Source organism: Balaenoptera borealis (assembly GCF_965194805.1).
Source record: "Balaenoptera borealis genome assembly, chromosome: 6".
Classification (NCBI taxonomy): Eukaryota; Metazoa; Chordata; class Mammalia; order Artiodactyla; family Balaenopteridae; genus Balaenoptera; species Balaenoptera borealis.
In genome coordinates, this window is record NC_138863.1 from 129,234,135 (window position 1) to 129,252,110 (window position 17,976).

General features: G+C 50.7%; 1 protein-coding gene across 8 annotated transcripts in view; it reads right to left on the reverse strand.

The window, feature by feature from the left end:
• Nucleotides 1-1,838: 1,838 nt before the first annotated feature.
• The window catches only part of HERC2 (HECT and RLD domain containing E3 ubiquitin protein ligase 2), a 224,880-nt gene continuing 208,742 nt past the window's right edge, over nt 1,839-17,976 (reverse strand). For all 8 annotated transcript variants that reach the window (XM_082395462.1, XM_082395465.1, XM_082395464.1 and 5 more), the window contains 11 exons: nt 17,656-17,795; nt 14,128-14,315; nt 13,400-13,597; nt 10,964-11,047; nt 7,296-7,437; nt 6,972-7,166; nt 6,213-6,325; nt 5,400-5,590; nt 4,466-4,571; nt 3,936-4,148; nt 1,839-2,785 (listed from right to left, as the gene is read on the reverse strand). In XM_082395462.1, coding sequence (XP_082251588.1) covers nt 2,513-2,785; nt 3,936-4,148; nt 4,466-4,571; nt 5,400-5,590; nt 6,213-6,325; nt 6,972-7,166; nt 7,296-7,437; nt 10,964-11,047; nt 13,400-13,597; nt 14,128-14,315; nt 17,656-17,795 — 1,843 coding nt within the window. In that variant the 3' untranslated portion in view covers nt 1,839-2,512. The remainder of the gene's footprint in view (nt 2,786-3,935; nt 4,149-4,465; nt 4,572-5,399; nt 5,591-6,212; nt 6,326-6,971; nt 7,167-7,295; nt 7,438-10,963; nt 11,048-13,399; nt 13,598-14,127; nt 14,316-17,655; nt 17,796-17,976) is intronic.

Sequence of the window (17,976 nt, forward strand, 5' to 3'; positions counted from 1 at the left end):
ATGGATACTATTTTGAGAAATTATTTTTCAAAACAAAAAAATTTAGTGAGAATGGTATTTACATTTTCGTCAGTCTCTTTACTCTGGCTTAAGATAGCTGGATTCTCATTTCTGCCTCTGCAGTCCGCAAGCTGCCATAGCCGGCCCTCCACTATTGTTCCACATTTGCGGATTCAACTAAACCTTGGATCAAAAATATTCAGGAAAAGAAATTCTAGAAAGTTCCCAAAAGCAAAAGTTGAATTTGCTGACAAATATTTACATAGCATTTACATTGCATTAGGTATTATAAGTAATCTAGGGCTGATTTAAAGTATATAGGAGGGGGTTTCCCTGGTGACGCAGTGGTTAGGAATCCGCCTGCCAATGCAGGGGACACGGTCGAGCCCTGGTCCGGGAAGATTGCCACATGCTGCAGAGCAACTAAGCCCGTGCGCCACAACTACTGACCCTGCGCTCTAGAGCCCGTGAGCCACAACTACTGAAGCCCACGTGCCTAGAGCCCACCTGTGCTCTGCAACAATAGAAGCCACCATAATGAGCAGCCCACGCACCACAACGAAGAGTAGCCCCCGCTCACCGCAACTAGAGAAAGCCCACGCACAACAACGAAGACCCAACGCAGCCAAAAATAAATAAATAAATAAATAAATTTATAAAAGTATTTATGGGAGGATGTCTATGGGTTATATGCAAATGCTACACTATTTTACATAAGGGACTTCAGCATTCAGAGTTTGGTAGCCTTGGGGGTCCTGGAACCAATCTCCTGCAGATATCAAGGGACAACCATATGTTTTGATTGAAGGATATGAAAAATATTTGGCCTTATGCAGATATGTGGTTGGAAAAGGGAGGACTTCATGGACACCTTGAAAGGGCCTCAGGAACCTCCAGGTTCCTGGAACAGGACTTTGAGAATGCTGTTTGTAGAGGCGGTACCTTTGCCAGCCTGTTGATCCTGAGAGTGGAGGGGACAATACAGGCCTGAGCGCAGGCTGCACCTGTTCTCACTTGCTCTCCTGCCCTGGGTCGTCAGAAGGGCATGTGAAGCAGAGCCCTACCCAACCCACAGTCCAGAGCCACGCAGCCAGAACTGGCCAACCCAGATGCACAAAGAGAGAAATAAATGCTTCTTGTGTGCCACCGACTTTGGGGGTAGTTTGTTATGCAGCCAAAGCTGACTAACAACAAAAGGGATGGTGATTAAAAAAACACCTCACAGCTTATGGAAATTTTGCAACAAGCTGAAAAAAGGGCTAATCTGAACATTCACCAATTTGGTCATGAAAATTTCCCAGAAAAAATTTCTCTTTGGATCTTTTAATGCGACACATTGAGTCCCCGAGGAAAGAAACAGTCTCCCACATGAAATACCTACCGCTTGCCTCCATCTGATACTGTTTACCCCAAGTTCCACTGCACTAGGCCTGCCGGCCAATCTCCCTCCTACGGTCTCAGTCCTTCACTTTGCAGAGCCTACCACACACGTGATCCTGGAACAAGCAGCTCAAATCCTACTCCATGGCCGACTGGACCAGAGACACTGCCCTGCCCCCAGGCCCATGGGACAGGAAGGAACCAAGGCTGCAGAGGCAGACGGCGTGGAGGACGGGGAGGGACGCTGAAGGCTCCTGACCCGAGCTGCTCCCCTGGAGCCCTTCCAGTCTCCTGAGGACCACTCCCTTTGTCACTGCAGTGAGTTTGGTTTTGAAACCAAAAAAGTCTAACTAGACTGGAATGGCTTTAACTAATGCTGTATCAAACACTAATCTATTTTTGGGTGGTAGCACATCCACCAGTGCTAGTCTAACCACATAAGAAAGTTCAGCTTACAATTTTGAGACAGATGTTTTATTATTTATAGGGAATTAAAATTTAGGCATATACATGACACAAACATTATATATAGTACTTTCCATGATAGAAGTTCTGATACTGCTCGCAGAAAGGCCTCGATTCAAGTTACACACCGCATACGCTAGAATGTGCACCTGGGGAGGAAAGGGGGGCTGATGGCCTTTTTGTTTTGGTTTTGGTTTAAATAACCTCTGGATGCATTCAAGTAATACTGATCATTTAATGTTCAAAAAGCTTTTAATAAATTCCGAGTAAAATTAATTGAAATATTTATAATACGATTTAATTGTTACACAGTATTTCCAATGTACAATCAAGGCAATGCACAACACTTAAAAGGAAGGGGAAAAAAAATCTATTGCACCCACAAGGAAAAAGGCTTTTTATTCATTTTTTGGGATGCTGCAATTCAGTATTTATATTAAACGTTTACACACTTTAGTAAACGCAGAAGTCCTACATGTAATGCAGCATTGTGGGTAAGAAGCCCCTGTTAAGTCTCCACGTGCGAGGCTGACTGTCTGATCATTCTCCCGCACGTTAGAGGGCTAACCCTTCTCATGGCACACGTCACGCCCTGCAGTCTGAACTGCAGCACTCTGCCTCCCTGCTCAGTCTCGTGGTGTCTTGTGATGGATGGCATTTCTCCACCTCAGTGTCCTGTTAAATAATCCTGTGTAGAGTCTGACGCAAATGAATCCACGTCCTCGTTCTCTGAGTCGTCACTGCTGTCGTCCGCAGCCGGCTCTCCCGTGAGGGCTATGCGAGCATAATCGTCTGTGTCTATGGACTTGCAAAAGTGGATGGCGTATTTCAGCTTCTCCTCTAGCACCTGCTTACAGGAATACCGGGGCAACTTCAACAAAAAGAAGCAGGTGTAGGATTCAGGAAGGAAGTGGTCAGGAGGGTTGTATTTATCCAATACCTGTTAATGAAAAATGTTAAATCATCAGAGACTACGTACAAGGACAGGTAAAACTGCAATCTATTTTGTTATGTTCATTAGACTCTTGACTCTCATTCACATAAAGCATCGTATTTTGTTGGCTAAAAATAACAAAATATCAGAAAACACAAAATCTAGCCAATTTCAGAAATAAAAAGGAGCAACTGATTATTTCCCAGGACTTCCAATAAAAAAATAGCCACTGGTTACTGTGACAACTGCTTTTTACAAACCAATGCTGTGAAGAGAGTCAGATGGCTCCACCCACCCCCGGTCAACAAGGTGGGACTCCAGACCCACTGACACAGGGTCCGGTGCAATGGCACGGGCTTAGCCATCACCCATGTGGGGAAGCTCACCCTGAATCTATCAGCCCGCTTTCAGCCACAACAGATTAAGATACTAGGAAGCCAGCCAGAACTGTGGACAAACCCCACAAATTACCTACTTTCTGAGAGGAAAACTACACATGCTCTCAGAGATCACCCTGAGGGGTGACGACTTCTGTAACCCTGGCCAGAGGCCCAGCACAGGCTGCACTGGGCAAGGAGCCGCCCCCGAACCCCCCAAACACGCGGGAGAGTGGACACTTCCAACCTGTCTGTCTGCGGTAAACTCCACCCCTCAGCACCGCGACTGGCAAAGTCAACTGAGTAGGCAGTGGGGAGTCAGGTCATTTCACCCCCAGGGCCTGGCAGGTAGACAGAGCCCGTCTCTGACCACGGACCGCAGAGTCAGAACTCAAAGCAAAACTCTGGTTCTCAATCCGATGGGCGCTCATTTTTCTCAGTAAGCAGCATTACTCAGTGATTCACCTAATTCAACCAGAGAATCAAATAAATGCTATAAGTGATGTGTGTGCCCAACGATCTAGGGTACGCTGACATAACAGCAGTGTATCCTGGTGGTGGCCAGATAAACTTTTTAGAAGTAGGCAGTGGTACCCAAGACCTGCAGTCATAGAATTCTGAGCTGTCAAACCAAAGAGGTTACGTGTTTTTCATTTCTGTTTCCAGAGGGAAGGAAAACCACCTAACAGGAGAGACCTGCTCGCCTTCCCAGCTGGGGCAGGGCCGCGTGCGAGGAACACGACCCTCAGCTGACGCCGCGGAGGGTGTTGGAGCCGCACCTGGACGACGAAGTCTCTGCCCCGGAAGTCGGCGATGGTCCTGGGCAGCCTTGTGCGGCCCCACACGAAGCGAAGGAAGAGGGAGCGCTCGGTGTTGGAGAAGGACTCCATCACCTCCCAGAACCACTGGATCAGGGGCGCGGAAGGCTCCACCCCCTTGTACGTCGCCACCGACTTCAGGAGATGCAGGGGGATGTCTGGGCTGCCGCACACCTGTGGAGGGACACGCTTTGCGTCAGCACGGGGTCCACCACTCCTTTCTCCCCGGCTGGTGTGGGGAGGCTCAGGCGTGGGAGGCCCGAGGGGACGGGTGGGAGGACAGGCCCTGTGGCCCGCCGTGTGCGGGCCAGGGCTGGGCGGGGGAGGCGGGGACTACTCGCTCCCTGACACGTCCTACTTCACCCGAAAGGCCCAAGCGTATCTCAGACCTCCAAGTGCAAGATTTAACTGAGAGGTGAGCCGGCGGCACTGACTCAGCGGATGACCACGAGAAGGCATTGCAGGGCGGCAGCGCGCGGCGGCGGGCATACCATTGTCTCGAGTTCATAGCCGGTGAAGAGAGAAAGAAGGGGGACAGGCACGACTCGGGCCATCCCCTCCCGAACAGCAGCCACCTGCTCGTCAAATTCGTGGAGCCTGAAAGAAAACACCCACTCTGCACTTCCATCTCCGGCGATGTAGATCTCGTTCTGCTCACACCAACCAAGCCTCACCACACAGATGAGCCAGGCATGTGCTTTGCAGACACAGAGTCTCAGAGCTTCTCACGGACTGGGGCCATCTCACTGGCACACAGAACGCTACCTCAAAATCTAGCTACGGCTATACACGTTCCAACACACAATTCTCAGCCCCTCCCTGCTTCCCAGGAAGGAGCCAGAGCCCGACAAGCAGAGGCAGCGAGCAGGCCTCACAGCACCCCCGGTAAGAACCTTCCGAAAGCAGATGCCGCGTCCAAGGCCCTGGTGACGGCGAGTTAGGGCACGAGACAGAAGGGAACACGGGTGGACGGCACAGGACACTCGCCAGGACCGGCCTCAGGCAGAGCCCAGCAAGCAGAGCCCAGCTGACGCCGGGGCCTCATCCCAACACCCAGCCAGGTGCTTCTGGAGGAAAAGGCTCCGGAGGAGCACGCTGAGGGACGTCAGGCGGAGGTCAGGTGGCGCGAGGGCCAAGCCAGGGGTGGAGACGCCCCAAACACAGCCCTGCCCCAGGCGAGGTGGCACACAGAGGCCTGCGACCTCTGCTGGGACAGTCCCCAAACAGGGGGATTCTCCTCACCTTGGTATTCTGGTCAGAGCCAGGAATCTCGGGTGAGAATAAGAAGCACTCCGACCCTGATCACAGTGGAGCCAAGTCCATTAAATTTTACTTGTGGAAAAAAAGCAGCCACCCAAGCAAACCGTTTTCTGCTACCTTTGCTATTTATTGAGTTGAAATACCGGAGGGCAGACGACCACGTACCTGTAGTTCATTGCGAGCCGGACGTACTCGGCGCGGTTGTCCAGGGTGATGTGTGTGTACTTGGAGCTCAGCTGGATGTCCTGGCCGCTGGCGCTTGGCACCGTGAAGGGAAGGCTCATGGCCTCAAACTCCTCCGAGGTGGCTTCATTGTCACGGATGTACATGAGCCCAGGGATAAAATCTTTATCGACCTTTCAAGGGGAGAAGGGAGCCCCTCTGTTGGGTCGGGGTTGTTCCCGCACCCCAGGCCCCGGTTCACACCCGACACGCAGTCGCGCGAGGCCTCGATCCGCCTGGGGCGTACGGCAAGGCTCCCAGTGCACTGCGCGTGCCGGGAACTAAAAGAGGGGCAGCGGGGAAGCACTTTACCCGAGGAGCTGAAGACAGAGCGTGTGACAGGGAAGTCTTCAAAGCCACTCACTGAGAGCGCAACCGGCACTGCTCACAGGCGAGCCCCAACCTCACGCACGGCACCAAGGGAACCACACCTGGAGGGCCCCGGGAGCCTCAACCTCCCCCAGCTGCCCACGGGCTCAGCGGTGCCACAGCAAAGACAGAGGGCTTTCTCATCTGACGAGACCGTACAAGTGGCAAAGCCCGCAAGCAGCCGGTGCATCAAGCTCTAGAAGCGGACTGGCCTTGTGTCCATACCCCGACTCTGCTACTAGACGGCGGCCGACAGCCAGCAGCCTGACCGCCTGCGAGTATGTCGGCGCCTCGGGACAGCCTGTGCCTCTTAACCAGACCCCAGGGGACCCCCCCACGCTCTGTGCTGGGCACACAAGGTGTCACATCTCTCCGTCCTCTCGTTACCTCGCTGAGGTCTGCAATGGTGAGGCTCATCCCAGCCAGCTGCTTCCAGACGGGCTCGGCAAGGTTCAGACTCAGAGGACTCCCAGTCCGGATGGCAATACCCAGTAACACACCTGCTCGTTCGAAGCACAAGAGACAGGAGACGCTTGGAACGGATGACAGAACATGCAGTCCATTCAACAACACAGCGGAGACTAGCTCTTCACTGGGGCCTCAGTGCCTTCTAAACCAACGTAATTGCCCCAATTCACAGAGACTTAGGTCTGTCCTTAAAACCTTACATCCTCCTCTGAATTCATTGCTCCCTTCTGTTCCTATGGGTGAAGTCTATAACTCTTCTGCTCTTTCCACCAACAGCTGTAGCCACAGTGGCCAATCCTTTGGCGGCAAAGCCAACAGCTAGAGCTTCTCAAGGAGGTGGTCGCAGTGCCTGAAGAGGTGCAGGCAGTGCCGCGAGTTAAAGGGCAGACCCTCAATGAACAGGTGGCCTGGCCGGATATCAAGACATCCTAAGATCTGATCCCAAGTTTCAGATGCAGACGCATGCTATCTCAGATCCTCTGAGCGCCAAGGCACCTTCCGGTCCTCAGCACTCAGCTGCTAAGGGTCCGGCTCTGCATGTCCCTGCAGCTGCACGCTGAGAAAGCTAACAGGAGGTATTTGAAACAGCTACAGCGCTCCCAAGACACAGCAGCCACTAAGCTAACAGGGCACGCACAGCTGAGCAGCTGCAGCACTGCACCCACACAAGAGGCCCACCCAAGAAGCGGAACATGTTGGTGTGCACGGGCGCCCTGGCCGCCGGGCTGAACAGGTAGCAGTCGCGGTTGGCCCCCGACTCGTCCCTCCCGTTGGGCGTCACGATCAGAAGCGGGGTGAGTCCGTTCTGCAGCTCTTCACAGATCTCAGCAATGGACTCGCTGTAGCCACCACCACAGTCATCCACAGATTCACCTGGGGGCAAAGGAGGGTCGGCAGCTCACGGTCACTGCATCCGAGCCCCCCGCGGGGCGGCTGGGGGCCGCTCGTGTCTCCTCGCACCACCCTTCACACCACCGCCCCTCGGCGCACGCGCGCTCTCACCCACAAACTTGACCTTCCAGACACGGTGTGGGAGGAGGAGGCTGTCAGGACTAAAGGAGCTCATCTTAGCGCACATCTGCCCAAAGACAGACTTGGTCCCATCGGGGCCCGCTAGGCCACCTTTACTCCTTGAACGCTTGACCTAGAGAGAGAGAGAGAACATACAGAACCGGGGCCGCAGCAGAAAGCATGCAGGTGCCATCTTCAGCAGCTGCCCGGCCCTGGAACCCCTGCATCCGAAGCAGGGCCCTGCGGCCAGTCACCCCTCCCGTTACCCTCGCCCGTCCTGTCCTGCTCACTGGCGGGGGCTGGGGGCAGGAGGAGACCCTACAGACAGCAAGCAGCACCCAGATGAGTGGCACGGCCCCTACAACCTCAGGCCACTGTGAGCGCCCAGCAAGCTCAAGTAGCACCCCCCGAGCACGCCTGTGCGAGCAGGAAGGGCTGCTGGACCTCCCAGGACTAACCCCTGTCCTCGCCTCCGCACCCACACCTGCTGAGGACCCCGAAGACCAGCGCTGAGCTCCTCTCTTTCCCTCCCTGATGCAGGCTGCCTGCCGGACAGCTGTGCTCGCAGGGCCAGGGCGCGCTCGCCAGCACACGCAGCACGGCAGGAGGGGGTGGCTACGCAAGCACGCCCTGACGAGACCAGAGACCACAGACCACAGGAGGGACCGTGAGCAGCCCGGCGGCAGGAGCTGAGCCTGGGCCGTCCTCACACTTTGCAACCTTGCCCGCGGTCTCCGTGAAGGAGAGGCCAGGAGCCCCGAAAGTGCCCTCCAAGCAGACCGTCAGCCCTGGCAGGGTCACACCACGGGGCTCCGAGACCAAAACTGGCCTGGAATATCTGGGCCAGGACAGAACCTTCCTCCCCTCCTTTCCTCACCCGCACAGACCCTGCTCAACTCTTGGGGTCACTGTGTCTCCAAGTATGATCACTTGTCCCACCTGTACTTCTCATCGTAAGCTAAGATTCCCCAACAGACCATAACAATGGCCCTCAAGCCCTCACTCCGTGTGGCCTCAGTAACCCTGCAGCTTGCAGCCTAGGCTGTGCTTCAGAATCACCCAAGAAGCTCAGTCTGAAATGACTGCAAAATGAGAAGTTAAGGAAAAAATGATGTGAGAATGTACTTTCACTTGACTCTTCTGGCTAAACTCTCACCATCCTTAACTTCTTCGTGAGTTCTAGGTTGAGTTTAACAGCTAATTCTTCTCACTGCATAAATTACCATTCTCAAGACTAAAAATATAAGATCAATGACAGTAATAATAATAGTTTCCTGTGGAGTGAGTCTTCCTGTGCACCACACATTCAGCTGCACGTTCTCATATGTCATTTCATTTGACCTTAACAGCAGCTCTCTAAGGCACACAATGCCCCAGGGGAGAGTGAGCTACAGAAGGCAGGAAGGATGTGTTCCTACGTGAGGGGTGAGACACAGACCTGCCGCCCACTCGAAAGGTCACATCACCTCCGTTTACAGTGCCAGTTATCACAGACGGATGCTCTCAGCGGCCGTGAAGGAACATGGCTCTGTGAACACAGCCAGGACACTGCAGGGACAGGGCTGTGTACCTGACACCTCTGGACAGCAGGAATATAGGTGGTTTTAATGGTTTTTAATTAGAATTTTCTAAATTTTCAGAAATGAGCAAGCATTATCTGCAATACATTTAAAGTTTTTAATGTACACAGATTTTTAGATCCTGTTACAAAACTAAATCAAATTCAAACACAGAGAAACCCTCCAAGAACATGGCCTACTTTTAGTGTCTCTATAGAACTTCTGACAGACAGTAAGAAAATGTCTCCAAGGGCATCCCCACAAGAGAAGGCCGCAGCCTTGGGACAGCACAGGGAAGAGGATGCCCACACCACCTTTCTGGGTCACTGCTGGTGTCTGCGTTCAACCTGGAGTCACAGAATGCCTCCCCACCACCACTCTGCTCTACTTTATCTCCATCTTTGTGGAGGACCTTCCCAATTTCAAGAGTGTGTGTGAAACCCTGAACTGAAGGGAACCTGGCTGTGGCGCCTGAGGACCGTTGGGTGGCCCGGAGTGGCCCCTGTGACATCAATGAGCATTGCACGCTGTGCTGAAGGTTGTTTATACACCTTTTTAAAAATGTATAATATAAATTTGTTTGTCTCCTTACCTATTCTTTCAGACACGCACCGAGCATTTTCATAACTCACTGTGCTGGGGATGCCAAGATGAGAAAAGAAGAGGCATCGAGCACACAGTGACTGAAAAGTGTGCCTGGTGTGGACTCCAGGTTAGCCAGGTTCCCTGGTGCCAAGGCCCCTGGGCTTGGACACCCACACTGGGCCACTGGCCCCAAGGTGGTGCCTGTGCACAGCTGAGGCAGGCCTGCAATCCAGGAACACCCAACTGTCTGAATTAGATGATCAGCTTTCCTCACTTATGAACTTGAGTATTTAAGCCCTAATAATGTAGAGCAAACCAAAATGATCCTCCAAGGTGGGGAAATAAAAGCTTTTTTATGAACCTAATTAAACAGCCCATTTGTTTGTGGAACTGGCTGACTGACCTCCAGCTTCACATTAAACACTATGACGTCGGTGAAGGAACCACTTCCATCAGCATGGTCACATGTGTTCCCCAACAAAGGAAAAGAGTTTGATGTCTTAATTAAAAATGCCCCCAAGAACAGCTCTGGAAGAAAGTCTAGTCATATAACCAACATCAGGGTAAAAATCATGTGTTAACACTAAGGTTCAGGAACAAAGCATTTGTTCTTCAGGCTCTGCTCTTGCTCCAAGAGGTGGGGCCGACTTCACTTGCGCAGTAAATGTCAAGTGCAGCCGACTTCACTTGCATGGGAAATGTCAAGTGCACACACGCCATCAGCAGTGCTGGGCTTCCTCTGGTTTTAATTAATTCTTTTAACTCGAAGCTTATATACATTTGGCAGCAGTACAAATTCAGAGACGGTCTACTTTTCATTTCTTCGATACTACTGTGACACAGTCTTAGTATAAGTGATTCTGGCCTATTAAACTGGCACAGTAAGCAGCCATCAGAGCCGGGGAAGGTCTGAGGCTGGCGGGAACAGGGAACCTGCTCTGCCTCTCAAAACCTAACCCAAGGGGCTGACTGAAGACACACACATAGCTGGAGCCACACCAACTGGCCCTGCTGCACCCTAGAAAAGCAGGCATAGCCTTCTAGCCCCCAGCACAGAAATCAACGTGGGCAGCTGGCTGGCGTAAACAATCCCACGGCCCCACAGCATGGGACAGGGAGGTGCTTACAATGCATTAAGAGGAACAGACAGCAAGTTACAAAAGAGAGTCATCCAGTTCAGGTTACAACAAACAGATACACATCCCCCAAATGTTAGCAGTAGTTATCACTATGTGGCGGAAATATGGGTCATTTTTACTTTTCCTCTTTTGCTTATCTGGATCTGTGCTTCTGGGTTATCTGAAGTAAGCCCTTCTTCTTTCTGTTATAAAGAAAACCACTAACATTCCCACCTGGCGGTCTCAGCACTGGACATCTCAGCATGTGGCACCTTGCTCTCTAAAGCAAGGGCATGAGAGAAGGTTTTCTACAAGTACTTGCCCCCGGCTGAGGGGACATGACTCACAACCACAAAGCTATCATATCTAAGAACAGAAAGCCATCTCCACTTGTTACCTGGATCCGGTTCAACTCCACCACGGGACCATGCTGGCGATCTCGCACCATAGTTGCTTGTACTACTTTTCGGAAAGCCGCCTCCTAAAACACGACAGACAAAATTTAGAATGTGATATAGAAAGTATTACCCACAGATATTTCACATCACAAAACTCCCTTTGTCGGTCATGAGGTGGCCCAGGGCGGTAGCCTGGCATCAACACGCAAGCCCACGCAGAGGCTCAGGCAGCCAGCAGGGCCAGTGCTTATTAGCAGCCCCTGCCTGCCATCTGGAGGCATGAGGCACCCGGCACGCACTGCACAGAGAGGAGCGAGGGCCAGAGCCTGGGGACCACCCGCTCCAACCCAGGTCTCAGGCCAGGCTCTGAGGGTTAAACAGAAAACTGAGGTTTCCCAGCCAAACTGCAAGTTCACTAGTGGCAGGACTGAGGCACTAATTATACAGTATTGCTATCCCAACAGAGACACCAGCCACAAAGCCGCAGCAGGGCCGGGGAGCGGGCCAGGGTTGGGATGGGGATGGGGAAACCAGTGAGGGAGGGAACTCATCGGCATGGTGCCCTGAAAGAAACCTGGAAAACCCAGGGTGAAGACGGCGAGCAAAGGGAGCAGGCCCCAACTTCACCCAGGGAGAGGCATGCCCATGTGGGCCTGGGCGCGGGGAACGTGTGGGCGCGTGCGCGTGCGTGAGGACGGGAGGAGAGTCCAGACACCCGCGGGAGCCAGGACCAGTGGCAGCCCCAGGTCCCTGCCAAGTGGACGACCGAGCTCTCTTCTGGAGACAGGGTGGCTGGGGGAGGAGCGGAGGGCGGGCCACGAGGTGCCGACAGCAAGGTCCGCACCCACTCTTAGGTCAGAGCCTGAGAGCTCCGACCTGTGAAGACGGGAAGGGCAGAGGTGCTGCCATCACACGGGGGGCCCGCAGACACACCCCCCGCACCACAGAGGCGACTGCAGAGGCAGGCCGCTCCCCACGCATTCCTGCACGCCCGCCACCCCGAGGACCACCGCCGTCCCCGCTGCTCGGCCCTGCTCCAGGCATGCGCTCCCTTCCCCACGGAGCGCCCCGCCGAGCCCCGCCCTCCTGTGGCTCGCTCTCTTCTGGGCCCTGGTAACAGCTCTCCACAGTCACCCGCGAAACCCACTCCCTAGAACTTCCAGCAGAGGCGGTCCTTTCCAACGAGGACCAGCATAGAGGCCGAGGCCCCCGCGGCTGAGGGTGCCTTTCAGCCTCCCTCGGCGTCCCCGCCCCGCGCTCCCAGCCTGCAGGACGCTCACACACTCGGCGCGAGACACGTGCTACCTCTCGCTTTGCTTTCTCCCTACAAGGAGAGGCTTTCTCCCTTTTACTGCTTATTATCACCTCCGCTTTGAGGGGTTAAAAAAACGGTGAAAGTAATCAAATTTGCCATTTTTATTATTGAAAAATGGTTGAAGTCAAGTCTCATATTGATTTTACCTGCCCACAATTTTTCCCGCTCCGGGTCATCAGAGAGCTCTTACCATTACCACAGTCCTCATCACTGTCTACCTGTCTCTAAGCCACACACAAAAATAAAACGTGTGCACCAGTCTCCTTCGGCTAGGTAGTTGAGGAAATAAAGCTAATCCTGAAAAAAGATCTGTTTGGACAGTACTCCAAAACATCTAAATTTTATTATCATTAAGAATAGACCATAACCTTGGATAACAATATATGTCACAGACTCAGCCTCTTCAGGACTAGGATTCCTCAATTTGACCTCTGTGCTTTTTTTCCCTATACAAATATTCCCCCTACCATACAACAATTGAGCTTCTTCACGGACATCCTGTCAAGCTGCTTGCCAGAAACTTGATGACTTCAGGCATTCCGTTCTAGAAAGCTCAAATTATTACAAATGTCAATGGGTCAAAATTTCTCTCTCTTGACTTTCAGAAGCCTTCATTCATGATTCTTTTCAGAGACTGTTAAACTACCCTTCGGCCAGGAATTTCTACATATCCTGGTACCGAACTTCTATCTAAGCGATCTGTAACATCTGGGTCCCTCTGTTGGACATCCCTGGGGAAGAAATTATCCCATTATTTTTCCTTCCTGCTGTCGGTAGGGATTTGCCACAAAGCCTCAAGGCCAGGACAGCAGAGAGCACTGCAAGAATGGAAGCTTAGTTCTGCCAACCCCGTTCTGGGGAGGTGGGAAACAGAGATTACAGGGGGAAAAGGCAGCAGCACACTATTCATTTTTAACTTAAGCTCCAAAAGAGAAAAGATTTTTGTCTGTTTTGATGCATTCTAAGTACCCAAGACAGAGCCTGGCACATAGTAGGTGCTCAGTGAACATCTGCTGAATGAGCTGTATTCAATATATTCCTAATTTAGGAAATTTTGTTGGATAAAACTTACTGAAGATACCAATATCACCTACAGTAAAAATTGCTACCAGAGCAGTACCTTTCCCTGGGATATCAGAACTCCTCGCAGAGTGCCAAAGCCCACAGAAGGCCCGAGTCCAGTTTCATCGAGAGAGCCCTCCAGGTCAAACATGGGGATGCAGGGGCAAAAGAGCTCTGAGATGTGATGCAACAGCAGCAGCCGGTTCCGCAGTGCTATGATTGGGATTTCCTGCAAATGATTGTACTCCATGGGGACCTGAAACATGGAAACTGCGTTAAGTCAACTTAGGTGTCAAACGCACAGATAAGCCATAGTATAGTAGATGGATTCTGAAAATACTGTTCTTGAAAACAGAGAAGCACTATGACTTCTGAGTTTGGTTTAAAAAATCTTGCTGTTTCTAAAATAATATTCTGGCCATTTTGCCTGAGCCAAGAAACGTAAACCAAGGAGAATGCTAAGAAAATTAGCATATAGAAATATATTTACTACAGAAAACATGCAGCCTGAACTACCAGAATGGTTTTGTATCGTTTATAAAATTTTGAATAAAGGTGACACACTGATAACACACAGAATGTCGACTGGTGTGAATAATTAACGTTCTTAAAAATACTGTTCTTACCATTACCAATAATTATAAATTATTTTCTGTAGAGCACCTCTGTAAATGTATAAGGGGAAAACGAAGTGTGCACACGCTTGCACACGCATAATCAATACACAGGCCGTAACTTTGTCACAACCTGCATGCCTGCTGGCCCACTCGCCCAACCGCCACTGACCTGTGCAGGGAGCTTCCCGGCACTGGCGGGCTTGCTCGTTGACCAGGCGAGAGTGTGTGCTGAGCCACAGGCCACACGGTTGACCTTCTTGCCCTGAAGGGCAGCTACCAGCCGAGGCCTCTGGATGGCATTTGTTGTTCCATCTCCCAGCTGTCCCTCATCATTGTCGCCCCACGTATAAACTTCACCTAACGCAGTAGATTTAGAACAAGGACTTGTATACTAGGACCAATGAATGCACAACCACCACCATCTTCCCACACATACAGTCCTCGCTGCCCTCCAGCTGGGTGTCGGCGGTCATCTGTGCAATGTTAACCTTATGTGATCTAGATACTCAAAGAGGTAGCAGGCTTCCCAGGACCCCTGACAGCCCCTGCTGGCTAACACGGTTTTTCCAACTGTGTCTGTTCACAGGACTAAGCATGTAACTGGAGCAGTTCTTAATCAGAACAAGTAACATCAAAACAGATGGTAAATACTTACAATCCAAATTGATTTTGTATGTCAAAGGAAGAGAAAGTCAGTTTTTAACTAAACAAAATCCATGTTTTTAAGGAACATGTTGTTCTTCCAATGGTTATTCATATCCTAAACATGAGATATGAATCTCTCATTCATATCTCACTGATGAGAATCATATTTTTCAGCACACCATACTAGATCCCAACCATGAAACACCACTGTATGGGTAAGGTGGTGACTAGAACAGAAATGAGTTTAGTTCTCTAGAAACATCACAAGCCTTGCAAATTCACCAAGACTCCTCAGGGTGCCGTGGAGCCATAAGCACCACTGTGCAAAGTGCAAGGCCCGCATGATCAAGGGCAGTGTGCTTGTGTCCTTCCCCTTCCTGCTCTGGAGAACCCAGTCCTAAAGCCACTGGGTAGGTGTCAGAGTGCAAGCAAGGGGAAGAGAGCCTCTCTGCAGAGGCGCAGCCGGGTGCAGGGAATCGGAGTGCACGAGAGACAAGGACTTCCACACAGAGGGTAGCCAGGTGTGGGAAGTCAGCCAAAGCAGGGAGCCGTATACCCATGTGGGGACACGGTCCAGAGTGCGCAGTCACAGCCCAAGTGAGGTGAGGATCCACGCAGGGGAGAAGGCAAAGGCAACGACAGGACACCAGCCACTACAGGAAGAGTAAGTGAATCACTTACTTACTCAGTAAGGGGACCCAGGTTTCTTACCGAAAGAGAAAGGAGTAACGAGTATGCAAAGAGAGAAAACTAGAATGAACCTGTGGTCCAGTACCTTGGGGTACTGGTGTGAACAAGTGGTATTCAATGTACATATATACATACAGAAATAAACACAAATGTAATTTTGTGTATTATTTACACATATATTCCCTAGCTCTGTCCACTAAGAAGGCCTGGGAGCAGTGACATCCCGTTGGCGATGAGCACACCTACAGACCTGACCTTGTCTTTCAAGCACCATTTTCCTCTAAAGGCACCAGGGCTCCTTGGGGAAACAGACAATTCTAAGCTTGAAACATGGAGAGTCAAGACGAGGATAGAAGGTCTTTTTGTGCCAGAAAGCAAGGAAGTACTCAATGAATGACGGGGTGGGAACTTCAGGAGATGAAGCCAGCCAAACAGGGCACAATTTGAGCATCAAGGTAAGGAAAAGCAACAGCTTATATGTAACTCATTAAATAAATTAGGAAACCATGAGTCTGACAAGATGAAAACAAACCAACAAAAATTTAAATCTCTGATGAGAATAAATAAAATGTTCAGTGAAAAAGGAATATTTATATAGTTTCAAACACCCTCCCAAATACTTGTTAGTTGCAAAGGATGTTCACAGTGGAACAGGCTGGCTACACCACCTTTATCAAGTGACTGATATTAACACCATTAGTAATGGGACAAAGAGAACATGCATGTCACCTGATGAACTGAGAATGAATTAGGAATGCAGGATAAATTAAGATCAAAGATGTGCAACCTGAATCTACTGAGGAAACACCAAACTCAAATTGAGAAATGTTCTACAAAATAACCAGCCTGTAACCAGTGTCAGAAGTGTCAAGGTCCAGAAAGTCCAAGAAGACTGAGGAAGACTGACAAGGATGACCCTGAGGGGTGACTGAGGGTTGTCTCAGAATAGAGATAAGAGCAGCACAGCTGATGGAGCCCGTGTTGTGAGGGGAGAGAGAGGGAGGTCAGGTGGAGTGACGACTGTATGTATTTTCTCACTGAAGGCCATGGTGTGATTATGTAGCACAGGGCCCATCACTGTAGGAAATACACACTTGTTCAGGGTAATGGGGCACCACGGCATCACCTATCTCTCACATGGAAAAAGAAAAAGTTCTTTGTACTATACTTCCAACTGTTCTCTAAGTGTGTTATATGTTTCAAAATTTTTTAAATTATAATAAAGGAAATAAAAGTGTGTTGTAATTTCTTCATCAAGAACTACATCAGTCCCACCACAAGCCACAGAAGTTGCGTATTCATATATGAAATTCATTGAAGCTAATTAAAGGGCACATGTTCATATAATTCACCGAAGCCTTTTAAACGGAGCAAAATTTGGGGAATGGCAGTCTTCCAGCAGCCACCCATACTCCCTGGCCCCTTCACTCCACCTTCAACGCCAGCGATGGCAAGTTGAGACTCTCTCGTAACTGGAAAATCTCTCCTTCCCCTTCTTCCATCACATCTCTCTCACTGATCTTCTGCCTCCTTTTCTCCACTGAATGGTGTGTGAGATTTTACTAGGCTCACCTAATAATTCAGAATATTCCCATACTGTAAAGTCAGCTGATTTGGCAATCTTAATTCCATCTGTAATTCCCTTTTGCCATTGTCTTGGGGTTCCCAAGACCACCCTCAGTTTTGATGATTCACTAGGAGAACTCCAGGACTCAGCATATATCATACTCAGAGCTATAATTCATTACAGTGAAAGGACACAAAGCAAAATCAGCAAAGGGAAAAGGCACATGGGTGAAGTCCAGAGAAAACCAGGAGCGAGCTTCCAAGGGTCCCCTCCCAGTGGAGTGACACAGATGCACTTAGTTCCTGCAGTAACAAGTTGTGGCCACCTGTGATGTGCTGTCCAGCAGGGACATAAGAGACTCGGTGCCAGGGTTCTGACTGGGGCAGGTCAGGCAGGCACCTCTGCCTGGCACATACCCAAGTTCCAGACCCCCAGAAGGAAGCAGGTTTCAGCAGAGACCACACTCTGCAAACATTCTAACAAAGCCTCTTTCAATTAGGGCTGCTGGGAGCCCTCCTGAAATCCAGGCTTCCAGAAGCCAGCCGAAGGCCAACCTTGCAAGCGAGTGTTTCTAAAAACAGCTGTATCAGGCCTGCTCTGTTAGCCACAAAACAACATGTTCACCGGTGTTAACACCAGGGGCTGAAGACGATGCGGGCCAAAACCACAGGTGTATTTTCAGAATATAGTATGACTCTCCCCATCCCCCCTCCACCTTAGAGCTGCGCATACTATCCCTGAGCCGGCCTCTCAGATCAAACGCCTCCAAGTTACAAGGTTGGGCCTCCCACCTACCGTCCTCAGTGCAGCACACACAGTGCAGGGAGCCAGTGGCAATGGCAATGACTTTCTTCCCCTGCAGCCCTTGGACCTGCCGAGGTCTTCTAACATGGTCGTCAGATCCATGGCCCAGCCTGTGATAATCACCTTTGCCCCTGCACACAAGGAAACAAGGAACTTATGAGTGCAAAGCCATCTCGTTTACCACCCTGCGCCACCCTCCTGGAGCAAACACCATACTGCAAGACACAAACCACGGCCTGTCACAGAAATTACATTTCAATCTACAAAAAGGCAATTAAAGTAACTTCTAATTAACAATCTGGATTTGGTGGA